Source organism: Myxocyprinus asiaticus, chromosome 16, assembly GCF_019703515.2.
Source record: "Myxocyprinus asiaticus isolate MX2 ecotype Aquarium Trade chromosome 16, UBuf_Myxa_2, whole genome shotgun sequence".
In the NCBI taxonomy this organism is placed as follows: Eukaryota; Metazoa; Chordata; class Actinopteri; order Cypriniformes; family Catostomidae; genus Myxocyprinus; species Myxocyprinus asiaticus.
The window spans coordinates 41,340,985-41,356,234 of record NC_059359.1 but is presented as its reverse complement, the minus strand read 5'-3'; the positions used below and the strand labels follow the sequence as shown (position 1 = coordinate 41,356,234).

The 15,250-nt window shown below is 37.1% G+C and overlaps 2 protein-coding genes across 8 annotated transcripts in view; both read left to right on the top strand.

Annotated features, from left to right (window-relative positions):
* Positions 1-10,346, top strand: part of LOC127454373 (ADAMTS-like protein 4) — a 98,735-nt gene extending 88,389 nt beyond the window's left edge. For all 4 annotated transcript variants that reach the window (XM_051721534.1, XM_051721533.1, XM_051721532.1 and 1 more), the window contains exon 17: positions 8,022-10,346. In XM_051721534.1, coding sequence (XP_051577494.1) covers positions 8,022-8,152 — 131 coding nt within the window. In that variant the 3' untranslated portion in view covers positions 8,153-10,346. The remainder of the gene's footprint in view (positions 1-8,021) is intronic.
* A 3,296-nt stretch (positions 10,347-13,642) lies between these two features.
* Positions 13,643-15,250, top strand: part of LOC127454392 (CUGBP Elav-like family member 3) — a 56,267-nt gene continuing 54,659 nt past the window's right edge. For all 4 annotated transcript variants that reach the window (XM_051721576.1, XM_051721575.1, XM_051721574.1 and 1 more), the window contains exons 1-2: positions 13,643-13,977; positions 14,773-14,977. In XM_051721576.1, the coding sequence (XP_051577536.1) occupies positions 14,833-14,977 (145 nt within the window). In that variant the 5' untranslated portion in view covers positions 13,643-13,977; positions 14,773-14,832. The remainder of the gene's footprint in view (positions 13,978-14,772; positions 14,978-15,250) is intronic.

Here is a 15,250-nt window from a genome sequence, read left to right as displayed (position 1 = left end):
GTGTGTGTGTTTATGTATTGTATTGTAAGGGCTGTCAGTCTATTAAAAGTTTTCATTAAATTAATTATGCTATCAATTCATCGCATATATCAATATTTCCTCTGAAAATAAGCTCCAAAAAGAAGATACTCAAAGAGCTTACTATACTGTGGTAGGTTAAAGCATTAAATAGACATAGCACAAAGTGACTTAAATTACTCTGATAGTTGGAAAAAAAGCAAAAATCTGGGTTACAGTAAAACACTTACAATGGAAGATAATGGGGCTAATTTGAATATACTTTATTGTACCCATGGTATATAAAAATGATATTTTTATAAAGCACAGAATATCATTTTGACTGATGGAACATGTAGTGAATAAATTAATGATTACGGCATTATATGGTTTGCCCATATTTTCCAAGCAGTCTCTTGTATATTTATATGTTTATTATAGAGAAAAGACAAATATGTCACTGTCATTTGGTAAGAATCTGCTTTTTGCTTCATTCTATGAAAAGAATCCACATAAGTAAAAAAAAAAAAAAGCTTTTGTAACCACTCAATAATGATTGAAAGTGGTCACGTGACGCCATGCGAGGTTCGGACGTGTGAACGGCGAGCTTTGTGCACTTTGCTATTTATTTATTTTTTATCCCCTTTTCTCCCTATTTGGAATGCCCAGTTCCCACTACTTAGTAGGTCCTCGTGGCGGCGCGGTTAATCACCTCAATCCGGGTGGTGGAGGAAAAGTCTCAGTTGCCTCCGCTTCTAAGACCGTCAATCTGCACATCTTATCACATGGCTCATTATGCATGACACCTTGGAGACTCCTGGAGGCTCATGCTACTCTCCACGATCCATGCACAACTTACCACATGCCCCATTGAGAGCGAGAACCACTAATCGCGACCACGAGGAGGTTACCCCATGTGACTCTGCCCTCACTAGCAACCGGGAGATTTGGCTGGAGTCACTCAGCATGCCAATACTCGCCGTCAATGGTCAGCGTCAATACTCGCTGAGCTACCCAGGCCCTGCACTTTGCTAGTTTTAATACTTTTTATGTCATAAACCGGTGAGATTCAATACACCCTGTTCCATAACTGTTCTAGGGAGACAGTATGTCAAATAATTCAAAATCCTCAGGCTCTGGAGATATTAAAAGACACTTACGTGCTCAAGCTGATGCCCCTGAGGCCCCGAGTGATTTGGCCGGAGAAGTGAGGAAATTCGGCGAGAATTGTTGAACATGTCGGCAATGCTGATGAAGGTCGTTGCTGACTTGGAGGATCTTGCTACAGGATAGTTGTGGATGAATCTGCTCGTTCTTTGTGTTTATGCCTCCTATTGGCTGGAGTTTGTTTGATAGATTATCTGTTGTTGTGTAACTGTCTCACAAAATTTGTATAGAAACACCGGACTTGAGCAATCCGACGGCAAAGTTGTTGCGGGGCTCTCGTAGGCATACATGAACTCTTTGAGTTTAGAGGGATGGATGCCATTTGGCGCTGTCTTGCATGGGGTTAATGCGCATGTTTTTCTTTTTTCTGTTTGTTTGGTTCTGTGGGAAGTTCGGGGTTTGATTGTTGCACTAATGTTGGAATGTTGTCTTTATAATTTTGTTTTTGACACACAATCAATTTTTTCTCATATGTCAAAATATCAGATGTTAATATGAGCGGATTGTCTCTCCCCTCGTGGAATGTGAATGGGTTGGGGCACCCCATAAAATGAAGGAAGGTTATTTCTCTTCTTAAGCATAAGAAATATGATATAGTGTTTCTTCAGGAATGCATCTTTCCCCGCAGGAAGCTGAAAATTTGGGAAGATATGGGGTGGACATATTTTCTTTAGTGCTGGCTCAAGTAAGAGCAGGGGAGTCATTACACTGATAAGCATATACAATTCAAATGTCTCAAACAGATTAAAGATAAATTAGGAAGAGTCATTATTGTTTTAGCAGAAATTCAGGGGCAAAGTCTTATTATGGCTAATATTTACGCACCTAACGTTGATGATCAGGGCTTTTTTATAGATCTGGAAAGGATGTTGCAAGCCGCTGGCACCCCTCATGATATAATATTGGGAGGAGACTTTAATCTTTTGATGGACTCCTTGATCATAGTGAAGCAAAAGTGTGCAAGCCCCCTAGAGCAACATTGATGCTTCACAGGACTATACCTTTTTTTCATCAGTCCATAAGATTTATTCTAGAATAGATTTATATATATATATATACATACTGTATATATATATATCTAAGTCCCTCATTTCATCTGTTGTTGATTGCTCAATTGGAAACATTTTAGTCTCAGATCACACCCTGGTGAGTTTAGAGGTGCTGCCATAATATATTAAAAAGGAAATCATATAGTTGGCGCTTTAATGTATCCCTTTTGCAAAATCCTGAATTCCAACAAATGTTAAAGGCTGAAGTCAATGTTTATATGGAGACCAACTGGTCCTCAGTATCCTCTGTAGGCGTGGCTTTGGAGGCACTTAAGGTGGTTCTTAGGGGCCGGATCATACAGTATTTTTTCATTCACAAAAAAATCCAAAGCCCGAGAACTTGTGGAGTTGGAAGGGAATATTAAAAGTGCCGAGGCAGAGCTGAAGTGCCAAATGTCGTCTGATGGCCTCAGAGAATTGACCCGATTGAAATACAGATATAACACAATTTCGTCACGGAAGGTGGAGTTTTGGCTATTCAGGGTAAGACAGTCATACTTTGAGTCGGGGGATAAGGCAAGAGAACTTCTGGCTAGATATATAAAACAGAGAGAGTCTTTTTCAACCATTCCCTCAGTGAAATCTGCTGGTGGTGAAATATTTACCTCAGCCATTGATATCTTGATCTCAATAGTTCCATGTCTTCGTCTACTGATGAGGATATTAGAAACTTTGTGGAACCATAAGAGCTTTCTAAATTGATGGCTGAGTAAAAAAAATTTCTTGATTCTGAGATAACCTTGGAGGAGTTTGGCGAGGTAATTAAGGCCTTGCCTACAGGCAAGGTTCCGGGACCAGATGGCTTTGCCGCTGAGTTTTTTAGATCTTATGCTACAGAATTGGCTCCACATTTGCTAGAAGTTTATACGGAATCATTAAAGAATGGAAAGCTTCCGCCAACCATAATGCAAGCCCGGATCAGTCTGATTCTTAAAAAGTACAAAGATCCAAGCGAGTGAAAGAGTTACCGTCCAATTTCCCTGATCCAGCTAGATGTTAAAATATTGTCAAAAATGTTGGCTAACCGATTAAGTAAAGTTATGACATCTCTTATACATATAGATCAGGTGGGGTTTATTTGGGGCTGTAGCTCTTCTGATAACATTAGGCATTTCATCAATATCATGTGGTCAGTGGCAAATGATCAGTCTCCGGTCACTGCCATCTCACTTGACGCCGAAAAGGCATTTGATGTGGTAGAATGGGATTATCTTTTTTAATGTTTGGAAATGTACGGGTTCGGGAATACTTTTATTGCTTGGATTAAGTTACTTTATAGACACCCGGTAGCGGCGGTACAATGAATGGATTAATTTCAGATTATTTTACTCTGGATAGGGGCACCCGGCAGGGTTGCCCTCTTTCCCCCTTATTGTTCTGTCTTGCCCTGGAACCATTAGCAGCCGTGATAAGAAAGGAGGATGATTTTCCAGGGGTGGTAAAGCTTTTGCTTTTCGCAGATAATATTTTATTATTCGTCTCCGACCATATTAGATCTATGCCTTGCCTTCACAGAATTATTAATTCCTTTTCTAAATTCTCGGGATACAGATTTAATTGGTCTAAATCCAAAGCTTTGGCTCTGACAGCGTACTGCTCAGTAATGGCTTTTCTGCCAGGCGCCTTCCAGTGGCCCATACAGGGCATTAAGTATTTGGGTATTTTATTTCCAGCAAATTTGTTAATTTTGACCCTTTAATAAAAAGGTTTTCGAGCGATGTGGGCAGATGGGCTTCATTACATTTATCTATGATTGGGAAGGTTAATGTTATCAAAATGAATTGTATTCCAAAATTCAACTACCTCTCTTATTTCAAGCAATTTGATAGCATAGCTAAGTCCTTCATTTGGAATGGTAAACATCCCAGATTACATTTCAATAAGTTACATAGGCCGATTGACAAAGGTGGGCTAGGCCTACCCAAGATTTTGTTTTATTATTATGCATTCGGTCTCAAACATTTGGCTCATTGGTTGCTTCCACCTGAGAGAGCCCCTCCCTGGTTTTGTATTGAACAGGAAGTTCTTGCCCCTATTTCGCCATTGCAAAGCCTTTCTATCAAACTAATCGGAGAAGTTAAGTTACACCCCGTTATCTCGCATTTGCACTCGGTATGGACAAAAGTATCCAGAGTGTTTAATTCAGACATTTATTTAAATGTTGCCTCGAGCATATGGCTAAACCCACAATTATGTATTAATAAGTCCCCTTTCTGCTGGTTAGAGTGGATTGTGAGGGAGGTTAATACACTCGGTGACATCTATGAGAGTGGAGTGTTGAGATCCTTTGAAAATTTAGTTCAACATTTTGGGATTCCCAGATCTCAGTTCTTTAGGTATTTACAGTTGCACCACCTACTCTGTACTATTTTTGGGTGTAGCATACACCCCCCTAAAGCAGCAGCTACTCTGGGATTGGTGATTAATGCTTTTGGAAAAGGTCATGAGACATCAGTGTATTACTCCCTACTAATTCAGAGTCTGGGGAACGGAGCTTTAACTTCTATCAAGAGATTATGGGAGAAAGATTTAAACTTGATATTGGAGGAGGGAGTGTGGGCTAGGATTCTAAAAAACATCAAGTCTGCATCTAGAGATGCAAGGGTGCACCTTATGCAATTCAAGATTTTAAATCGATTCTCTTGGACCCCCTCTAGATTGTATAGGCTTGGTCTTAAAGACACACCCACCTGCTGACGATGCCAATCAGAAGATGGAAACACAATCCATGTTTTTTGGTGGTGTGTTAAGATCCATGCATTTTGGTTGAAGGTTCAGAGTTTTATGTGTGGTTTATTGGGCACTCAAATTTCATTTTGCCCCAGACTCTGTATTTTAGACGATGGGGCGGTCATCAATATAGGGGATAAACACATCAAAAATTGGGTCCTAACCAGTGTTATGATTGGCAGACAAATTGTTTTAAGGGGATGGAAGTCGGCTGGAGTGCCCTCATTTTAAGAATGGTGCACGGAGATGGGGAGGGTGATGGCTTTTGAGGAAGCGTCATGTAGAAGGCTGGGGAATTGTGATTCGTTTGATGTGAAATGGGGCAGCTAATTGGTGTTTTTGGAGGGCTCTCGGGGAGGGGTAGTGGAGGGAGAAGTTTAGTTATAAATGTGTGTGATTATTATATATATATTTTTTGTGTGTGTGTCTATAATCATGTGTGACCACAGGGATGTTGTTGAGGGTCAGGTTGGGGTTGGGGATTGGGAGGGGTAATGGGCGGGGGGGGGGGGGGGGTTAAATGTTGATTCTGTGTATATTTGTTTTGCTTTTCTTTGTTATCTATGTGAATCAATAACAAAATGTTAATCAGAAAAATAATGATTGAAAGTTTAAACTGTTTGCAGTACATTATGTGTAATTTGTAATGTTTACATTCTGCATTAATGGCACTAATGCTTATACGTGGCCATAATATGCACCTGTTACTCTCTATATCATTAGAAAGGTGCACTCCAGCTTCGATTATTTTGCCACAGTTTTACAAAGTAAATGTTACAGTGAGAGTAATTTCTCTATTTGTGTCAACATATCAAAACATCAAATGAGAGTTATGAAAATTAAAACTTAATAAAGACGCATTTACCAATTCAATGGTGTAAACTCCCATTAATTTGTCTTTAGCAGGCTTCAGTGTACAACATCCACAAGAATGTTTTGCCTTGCCAAAGCTGTGCACATATAGAGAAATATTGATGGATTCTCATTGGTTTACTTAACGTTTCTTCAGAAAGAATTGTTATTCATATCCATTGATTGACAAAACTCTTTAATAGTTACATGCATCCAGAATGGGAGAGGACACTATTATGTCTTCTAATGTCCACATGACAAATATGGACATTAGAATATGTTTTTACATCATGCATACCTCACAGGCTACATGACAGAGACTTCCATATGCCATGCCATATTATCCTTGCAACTTTCACATAAAGCATATAAATATCGTTTTGACTGATGGAACATGTAGTAAATAAATACATGATTACGGCAATATATGGTTTGCATATTTTTTCTAAGCAGTCTCTTGTATTTTCTCTGTTTATTATAGAGAAAAGACAATGATGTCACTGCAGCTGTCATTTGGTCCATGCTGCATATAAAGAATCTGCTTTCTGCTTATTTTATGAATAGAATCTACATGAGATCAGTAAAAGTAACTTTTGTAACCACTCATTGATGATTGAAAGTTTATATACTGTATGCAGTAGATTGTGTGTAATTTGTCATTTTTACATTGTGCATTCATGGCAAGATTCATAGTGCTAATGCTTATACATGGCCATATTCTGCACCTTTTTCCCTCTGTTATTGTATAGCTCATAATCACACACACATCTTTTCTGCTCCAATAACCGAACTAGTAACAGAAGTTTGGTCTGTCTCCATGCATGATGCTTAAACCTTGTGCAACCTTTGGGACATTTTTGACTTTTTCATTTCAGTTTTTTCGATCATTTTGCCATGTTAATGTCAACGGCATACATTTTGCCACAGGTGTGTATTTTTGGGGGGAATTTTGATATTTCAACCTCTGTTCCTAAAATATATCTATAATACACTGTGTACACAAATATACTCAGGAACTTGAGGACAAAAATGTCCCCATTGAAACCCATTAAAACTGCAATATTTGATCTCAGTGCCATTAAAGCATAAAATCATGAATTCTATGATGCTTTCATTCCGGAGCCCTGGCTTCAAAATGTACATTTTTAAAATTTTCCACCAGATGGCACCATTTTTCTCATGTTTAGTTTATGGAGCAAATACAAGCTTTTTTCCTATTTTCTGTTTGCTGTATTATAGAGCACCGCAGGCCAATTGAATAAATGATGCGGCTAAAATTGTGTGGGTGTGTTGGTATGGATATCAGAGTGTTTTGTATGTGTGTATTGCGAAATTTGTGTGTGTGTGACATTATGTAAACAAACTGGCATTTAAAGGGTTACAATCCTGAAAATGAATGAATATTTGGTAGTTATGATAAGGACTGATGTTGGTTAAAAAATCTAAGTTAGTGAAAGTGGAAAATAATATTAATATATAATATTTTTATGGCAGTTTTTTGACGCGGACATGTTTGTCCACTAAGGTCCTCTGAGTAACTTTTTTTTATTGACGCACAAGGGTCAAAATATAATTCTGATTGGCAAATTGCCGTTATTCACAGTCTGTTACTTTACATATATAGGGAAATAAAATATTTTACTTGCATGATTAGTTCTAAGTAATACATGACACTTGATCTAAAGTGGATGGTTAGGGGGGATATTTTTACCATTTCTTTCAACAAGGGGGATGGCATTCCTTCCCCCCTCAGCTCGAGCCCTGGTTATCCCCAATTTTACAACTTCATTGCTATGATGATGCAGTGGCATATACCCTGAAACCTGATTATTTAAACAACTTTACAGCTTAAATAATACAAGTTTTAACAGAAGAATTAATGTCTTTATAAAATTATAAGCTTCACATTTCTGCCTTTTAACACTCCTTAAAATTGCCACATTTACTTCCATTGTAAATGCCTCACTGTACCTTAATTTTTGTTTTTGTTTTAAAGAAAATGATGGACGTGTGGAAAGTAATTTTTGTGGTAAACAACATTATGCCAGAAATGCTGTTGATTGAGCTGAACTTGTATTGAACCCGGAATATTCCTTTAATTAAAAGATAGTACTTAATTAACACAATAAATTGGCAGCCCTAGAGTTTTTGCATTTTTTTATCATAAAGATTAGAATATATAACAATAATTGTAATGTCTCTCTTGTGTTGTGTCTGTCTTTGTAGATGAGAACTGTAAAGACAGACGGCATAACTGTGTGATGGTGGTCCAGGCTCGACTTTGCGTCTACTCCTATTACAAGACCGCCTGTTGTGCTTCCTGTACTCAGAGTGCTCAGCGGGCTAAAAGACATTGACCCTACACAGGTTAAAGGTCACAGAGATATCACGTTAAACCTAGCACATACTGAGATTCACTATGGGCCAACCAGAGACAAAACTCAGCCAATCTCAGTAATTACATCACAGGAGTCAACCAATTAGAGGCTATATCATGTCCAAATGGAATTCCAGGAGAGAAAGCCAACTAAGGATCTCCTTAGAGTGAAAGTTTTAAAATGCTATCTGGGCTTGTAGGCACTCCAGGTCTGTGCTTACCAGTAGCTGTCCCCCAATGATGAAGTCTAGGACTGTTTAGTACACTATACTATCAGTGAGGATGCCAAATACTCATCCATGCCTTAAATATTCTCTAAACAAATGCACTGATGTCACTAGTCCATGTTCTGGACACTAATATGAAGATTTTGTTGGTTGAATGGGACCAATTCTAGAAGTTGCCTTTGTGTTTTTGTCACACCTAGAGATATTAGATGAAATGTTATGATGTAAATGCAAGTCAATCAACATATTTGGAATCAGAATCACTGTTACACTACATGGTCAAAAGTTTGTGGACACCATTTTCCATTAAGGGGCAATAATTGCTGGACACTAGATATGGTTTTGAAATTAAACGTTCAACAAGCACATTGAGGTGTTGTTTGGGTGTACACATACTTTTGGTCATGATCTGATCATCATACAATCTCAAGGCAGGAACCCGCCATGGTGCAAGATGCATACATGGCATCACTTTTTGTACATAAAAAAACTATAGGAATTTTAAGACAAAAACATTACATAAACAGCAATTAACCTCTCAAAAACAGTCTCTTTTGGCTTGACTCATTCCCCTAAATCGTCCATCAGATAAATGCTACTGTATATGTACGCATTACTGTTTAAATCGATCTACAAACTAATGTAAAATCTTATTTTTTGGTGCGTTAAAATTGTATTTGTTGGTACGTATGTCTAAATATCTGTTAAGCTGTTTGTAGTCTGAGCAGGCTACATAAAATCCAGTTTTTACAAACCACTGTACTGTATGTGGTTAAAAATGTGATTAAAATCAGATTTTAGTATGAACAATCAGATCTGATTTCAAGTAATCTTTTTTTATTATTTGGGACATGATGTGTATGTAACGTTATACACAATGCACAGTAATGTCTGTAGAATATTGTTTATACTGTCTGAACATACAGATCCGATTTCATCTCTTGCAAAATGACAGTCGGTCCAAAAGATCAGATATGATAAACCATTAAAAATTGGGTGCAGTGTGAAAAAAATATATCAACTCTCAGTATCTTATTCAGTCTTTATTCCCTTAAACAATGCCACAGGATGAACTTTAGATCAGTCTTGTTGTATATCATTCAATCAGTGTTCCATGTATATTTTAGTATTTGATCAAAATGATTTTTTATTTTTTTTATTTGTTGCTGTTTTTATTTATTCCCCACAATGTAAATTCAAAAAAGTCCATTACTAAATCAAACTCTCAGAAGCCCTAGCAGTTTTATGTTGTTATTATAAAATGTAAGATATTCTTGTTGTGCGTTCCCTATTTTTAATATATACAGTACCAAAAGCCTTGCCTCTGCTAAATGGAAGAATGCATCAGGGTTATTTGTGCGTTGTATTCATTGCTTAAGTAATAAATATGCAAACAGTAATAGCATACTTAATTTTTCATCCAAAGCAACAAACAGTGCAGGGCTATTCTCCTGGATCAAGCTGCTCCTCTTATAAATACTCCAGCTTTAACCACTAGACTAGTACAACCTCTTATGCAAATGAGTAATTGAATATGTAAATTAATAATGACAGAGATGGGGTGGATGTCTGTCCCCATAACAGATGTAGTCCTCCCTGACTGCAAAAACCTTAAAAAATGGTTTGTGTGTGTTTAGTTGTGTCTGACAGTTTATGTACATATTTTGTATGTATAGTATCACATACATCTAGACAGATAGCAGATACCCTATAGAAGGATTCAAAAAGATACGTTATATAAAAAACAAGAAACATAGTTATTTATCTATGATAAAAATACATATAATTTATTTTTATTTTTCTGAAATGGATCAGTTACTGTCTTTGGAAATTCAAGATAAATTTGTTGTTCTTATGATATACATTTTTGTTGCTTTGTAATGGGGAGAAAAAAAAACTGTGTGCAAATTGTACAATTATTATTCATAATAAACAAATCTAAAATCATTCTCTACCGTTTTGACATTTGATTTGGCTTGCGTAATGCATTTACTAATGTTAACAAATGTAACCTAATAATAAAGTGCTACCAATATTGTGTGTGTATATATATATATATATTTTTTTTTTTTTATTATTTTTTTTTTTATTTTTTTTTTTTATATAGTACTGTTGTAGTTACCATGACTGTTGTAGGCTAACCTCAACTTTTTTTTCTTTTTTTTATGGAAGTCATGGTTTTACTATAGCAATATTGTAGGAACTATGACAAGTTAGTTAAGTAACCATGCTTTTTTGGGCAGAAACCATGGTATTAATACAGTATAATCTATCCATATAGTAACCATGGTTTTATAGATTTTCCATGTTTAATCTTGTGGTTACTATTGCTTAACCACAAATACCATGGTATTTGTAGTAAAATCAAAATAACCAGTTTTTGTTTTCCTGTAGTAAAACCATGGTAAGCGTATTGCGAGGGAGCGCATTACCATTACCTAACCATAACCACAAAGATTTAAGTTTGTAAAATCATTAAAAATAGGTGGCGACAGTATGGAGAAATGTAATGAAAAGCAGTAGAAGCTTGCAATATGCTAGGCTAACCGATTAGCTTCTGTGCTAACTGGAGGAAACAGAACAGATAAATTTATATTTTTACCATTTATATATTTTCTTATTATTGTAAAAGTAGAAATTGTACAAACACCTTCAGGAACACATTAAAGAGCACTTCCACAAAATGTCAGTTTAAAATGTATATCTTCTGTTTAATAATATGATAGGTTAAAATTAATTTATATGTAAAATTATTTAACGTATGACATATAATTTAAAAGTTATTCTTTGTCATGTTTAAAGAGTTAAGAGAATATGAATCATACTGCGATGGCACAGGATTTAAAAAGTTCTTGTAACCAATAAAATCGCTTTATAAACCAAGGGGGGCGTTACGTGTAGTGGGCGTGTCGTGAAATGTCTTGCAGGACACAGACAGATACACTTGCGTCATCCTGCTCGAGTGTAATGGCTTATTCTAACCGTAAGGGGGCAGTTCTTCAACCGCTGCTTGTTCATGGCGAGCAGCAACAGTTTCATTTGTGCTGATCTATTCTCAAGGTAGATCTCTGCACCACCGGATAGACATTCACAGTAGCCTGATTGTGATAATGTAGGCTAAGTGTCCATACACACTACTAAATATTGGCAAGTGTGTGGCTTCTGGAAGTGTCTCAGAAGGAGAAGGGAGGGCGGGTGGGGCACTGTTGGCACTGCCACTAGAGGCAGATGGTGACCTTTTCACAGTAAACCACTCTGAATCCTGTCATTTCATCCCACAAGGCGCATTTGGGACCCGGGGCTCCGAGTGGGAACACGAGGGTTAAAAATGTCCCACCGCTAATAATACCAGACCACTGCCACAGGTGCGTTTCAGCCCGGTGAACAGCGACAGGAAGGGGCCGGTGACATTAATACGCGCAAATATATGAAAACACTTTTTTTTTTTTTTTTTTTAAAGCTATTGCAATCATCTCCCTAAACGTCAACATTACTAGCTTCCGTGGTATATGAATGTAACAAACGGCTTCGGCGACAACAGAAAAACCAATGTTCGATATATTATTACATTTATAATAAAAAGATAATCATAAAAAAAAAAAAAAAATCTTCAGCCATTTTAAACCGAAGACAGTACGCCTTTTACTGTTGCACAGCAAGTTAACTGATGTGCGGTCACAGGTGTGTAAATCAGCTATTTTACGAAGGCTTTGAACGGGGATCATCCAGTCAGAATTTAGAGTCGGAACTACTTTTATAAATCCTCATGAACATTAAATTATAATTCGATGCTTGAAAGCTGCTCCGTTGTGTGGTATTCAATGACGTGCGTGGGTGCGTGCGTGCGTGTTAAGTCCTTCAGCACCACGGTCAGAGCTTTAGAAACGATCAACCAATACCATCTCCTCATCAAAAACGAAAAATATGCATGCCTAGTCATCTAACGAGTTTTAATGAAAAGTGTATAGTTACTGTCATTTATTTAGTGTATATAGGCCTATTATAAAATATAATTTCATTCAGGGTATTTATATAATATATACAAGTATTAAGAAATATTGAATCTGTTGATATGGCGAAGCATTCTGTGTTTGCTGGGGGAAGAGGTTTGGATAGAGAGCAAGAAAGAGAAAAATCAAAAGCCAATAAAGCTTTTTGCTTTCTATAAAAACGGTTATTTATGTTTGTCTTCAGCCCTGCACGGTACCATGAAATCATATGGCAACAATTAATTTTCTTTCACTTTCTCACCTTTTCGAAAAAGCTAGAACGTAACGCATTGTTGGAAATAAAAGGGCAGTTACTTTAACGTAACCAATAATGTGCTGTTTTTAAGCCACATCACATTTGAGTTTGTCTCCAGTTGCTCTATGAAACACATTTCTGTATGTTTCTTCTACATCATGATTATTTGTCTTTATTTATTTATTTTTGCTGCATCTTTGACAAGTTACTTAGATGTTGTTGTTAACTGATCAGCTTTCTCTAACACAGTTTTATACAAAATATATCAAAATATGAATGTTGCCATAAGGCTATAAAAGAAATTAAACTAATGCATTTTCTCATTGGGTTAGTGGCAACTATTATATTATTGCATTTATTCATTTATTTGGAACTGTTTACCATAATATAATTGCATTTATGCAAAAATAACACAATCATGATTTGTATTTATTCTTTTCAGACAAAATGAACACGGCAATGCTTTATAATGGAAAGGACAAGAAGACTGATTCTTCCAACTGACAACAATGATAATGATCTAGGCTTTAGTGACAGTGACATCAATAAACGACGATATTGAACAATGCATGATCATGATTCACTCAATTTATTTTGTTGGAGTTCCAAGTGTTTAAATACATCAATTAATCAAATTAATATTAATTGAATGAGAATTTGTATTTTTTGTATTTTTAATGTTTTTATTTATTTTTTATTATTATTATTAAAGTTATTTTATGTAAATAAATAAATAAATAAGGGGGGGGGGGGGGGATATCCCATCGTTAAAAAATAATGCGCCCTACACAGGGTAAAACGTATCTTCAAATGAGACTAATGTGATGTGATGGCCTGGGTTGTGTTTCTTGTTTCTTTAACGGAGGGGTGTATTTTGACGATGATCCCTTGGTTGTTACAACACGAGCTTGTCAAGAGCTCGAGAGAGGGAGACACCGGCAGATGACGTCACGAGGGGAGGGAGGGGGGTTAATTAGAAATGTGGAAACAAGAGCAAACATACACCGCACTGATGAGATGCGTGTAGGAACACAGTGACAGATGTGTATTGAAATAATGCTCAGAATGTACTGCATTAGGCCTGTTTAATAGCTTACAACACATTTGCCGTTTATAAGATAATTAACATGATATTGTAACAGAAATACTGGGCGAAATTGTGATTTTAAGCGTACTAAGTGATTGTAAAGCAGGAGGGTGGGAAAAAAGAGACGCGCGTGGATCACTCAGAACACAGAACGACGCGCGAGGAAATACACGCACGCTCGCACGCACGCACGCGCCGGAGACGGAGTCATCCAAATATTTTTCTAATAAATCCACACCCCTCTAGGTGAGCTTTTTTCTCTTTGATTTGTGTGTTTGTTGCTCTTGATTCTGAGCTGTGGTAAGACCGTTATCCGTGACCGGAGACGGACAAAGAGCGTCACAGCCGCTGCTTAAACAAAGGATGCGCCCATAGACACTTACAGTACATGCGTGTGTTTATTTACACTGATCTCTTTATGTTTAGTGTGCGATTACAAGGCAGATCATCTACTGTTATTATGGGACATTTCTAGCCGTCTTTGTTTTCATGCAATACTTGGGGACGTTTATAGATGCCATCATTATTTTTATAGACCATTTATGATTTGCATAACTGTTGTAATTACTGGCAAACGCATGAGCTTTTGTTTCCTTGTTTCACACGATTGTCTGCATTTAGAGCCGTTCGAGTGTGTAATTAAAAACATTCTTGATCAATGTATGTTCATTTGGAAATATCTGGTTGACCTATGTGTTTGAAAAAACAAAAACTTTACACATAAACCAAGAAAAGGAAAATATGCTGCAGAAATAAGTACATCCACTGTTTTGTGTGGCAACAACTAAATCAGTTGGCTTTATTCAAGTTGAATCAACCTGATTACATTAGGTTACGCCAAACAAAAGTCATTTTTAAGGATCATCATGTCACGAAAACATGAACATAATCCCTTGGGCTAACAACTGCGTTCACATTTTGCAGTGTACAGATATGAATCTGAAATTATGAAGTCTAAATAAAAGATTATACTAGTTTTGTCCTATCAATTCATTCATTCATTCTCTTTTCCCCATCACTCATCACACCCCGCCTCCGCAGGCACCATCATCACTCTCTATCCCCTGGACTCCTGCTCACTCTCTACGCATCATCGACCCAATGAAGGAGCCGGACGCCATCAAACTCTTCATCGGGCAGATCCCGCGCAATCTGGAGGAGAAGGACCTGAAGCCCATCTTCGAGCAGTTTGGCAAGATCTATGAGCTGACTGTGATCAAGGACAAGTACACGGGCGTGCACAAAGGTAAAGTGATGCGCGTGAGTTTCACAATTCAGCACCGGCGTGGAACGGATTGGGACTGAATGCCTCCCAGTCACGACTTGCACGTGCATTGTGCATCTGAATAAACCGTGTAATGTCACTTTACATTAGTGTCCATGCTACAGTGCGATTACAGTGAGTACTGAGTAATAGCCTAAAAATAAATATAGTGCGTAGCGTGTGCAGCGGCTTTTAAATACACATTATTTATTTTTACCATGTGTTAATATAAGCTCATTTGTAATAGATGTGTAA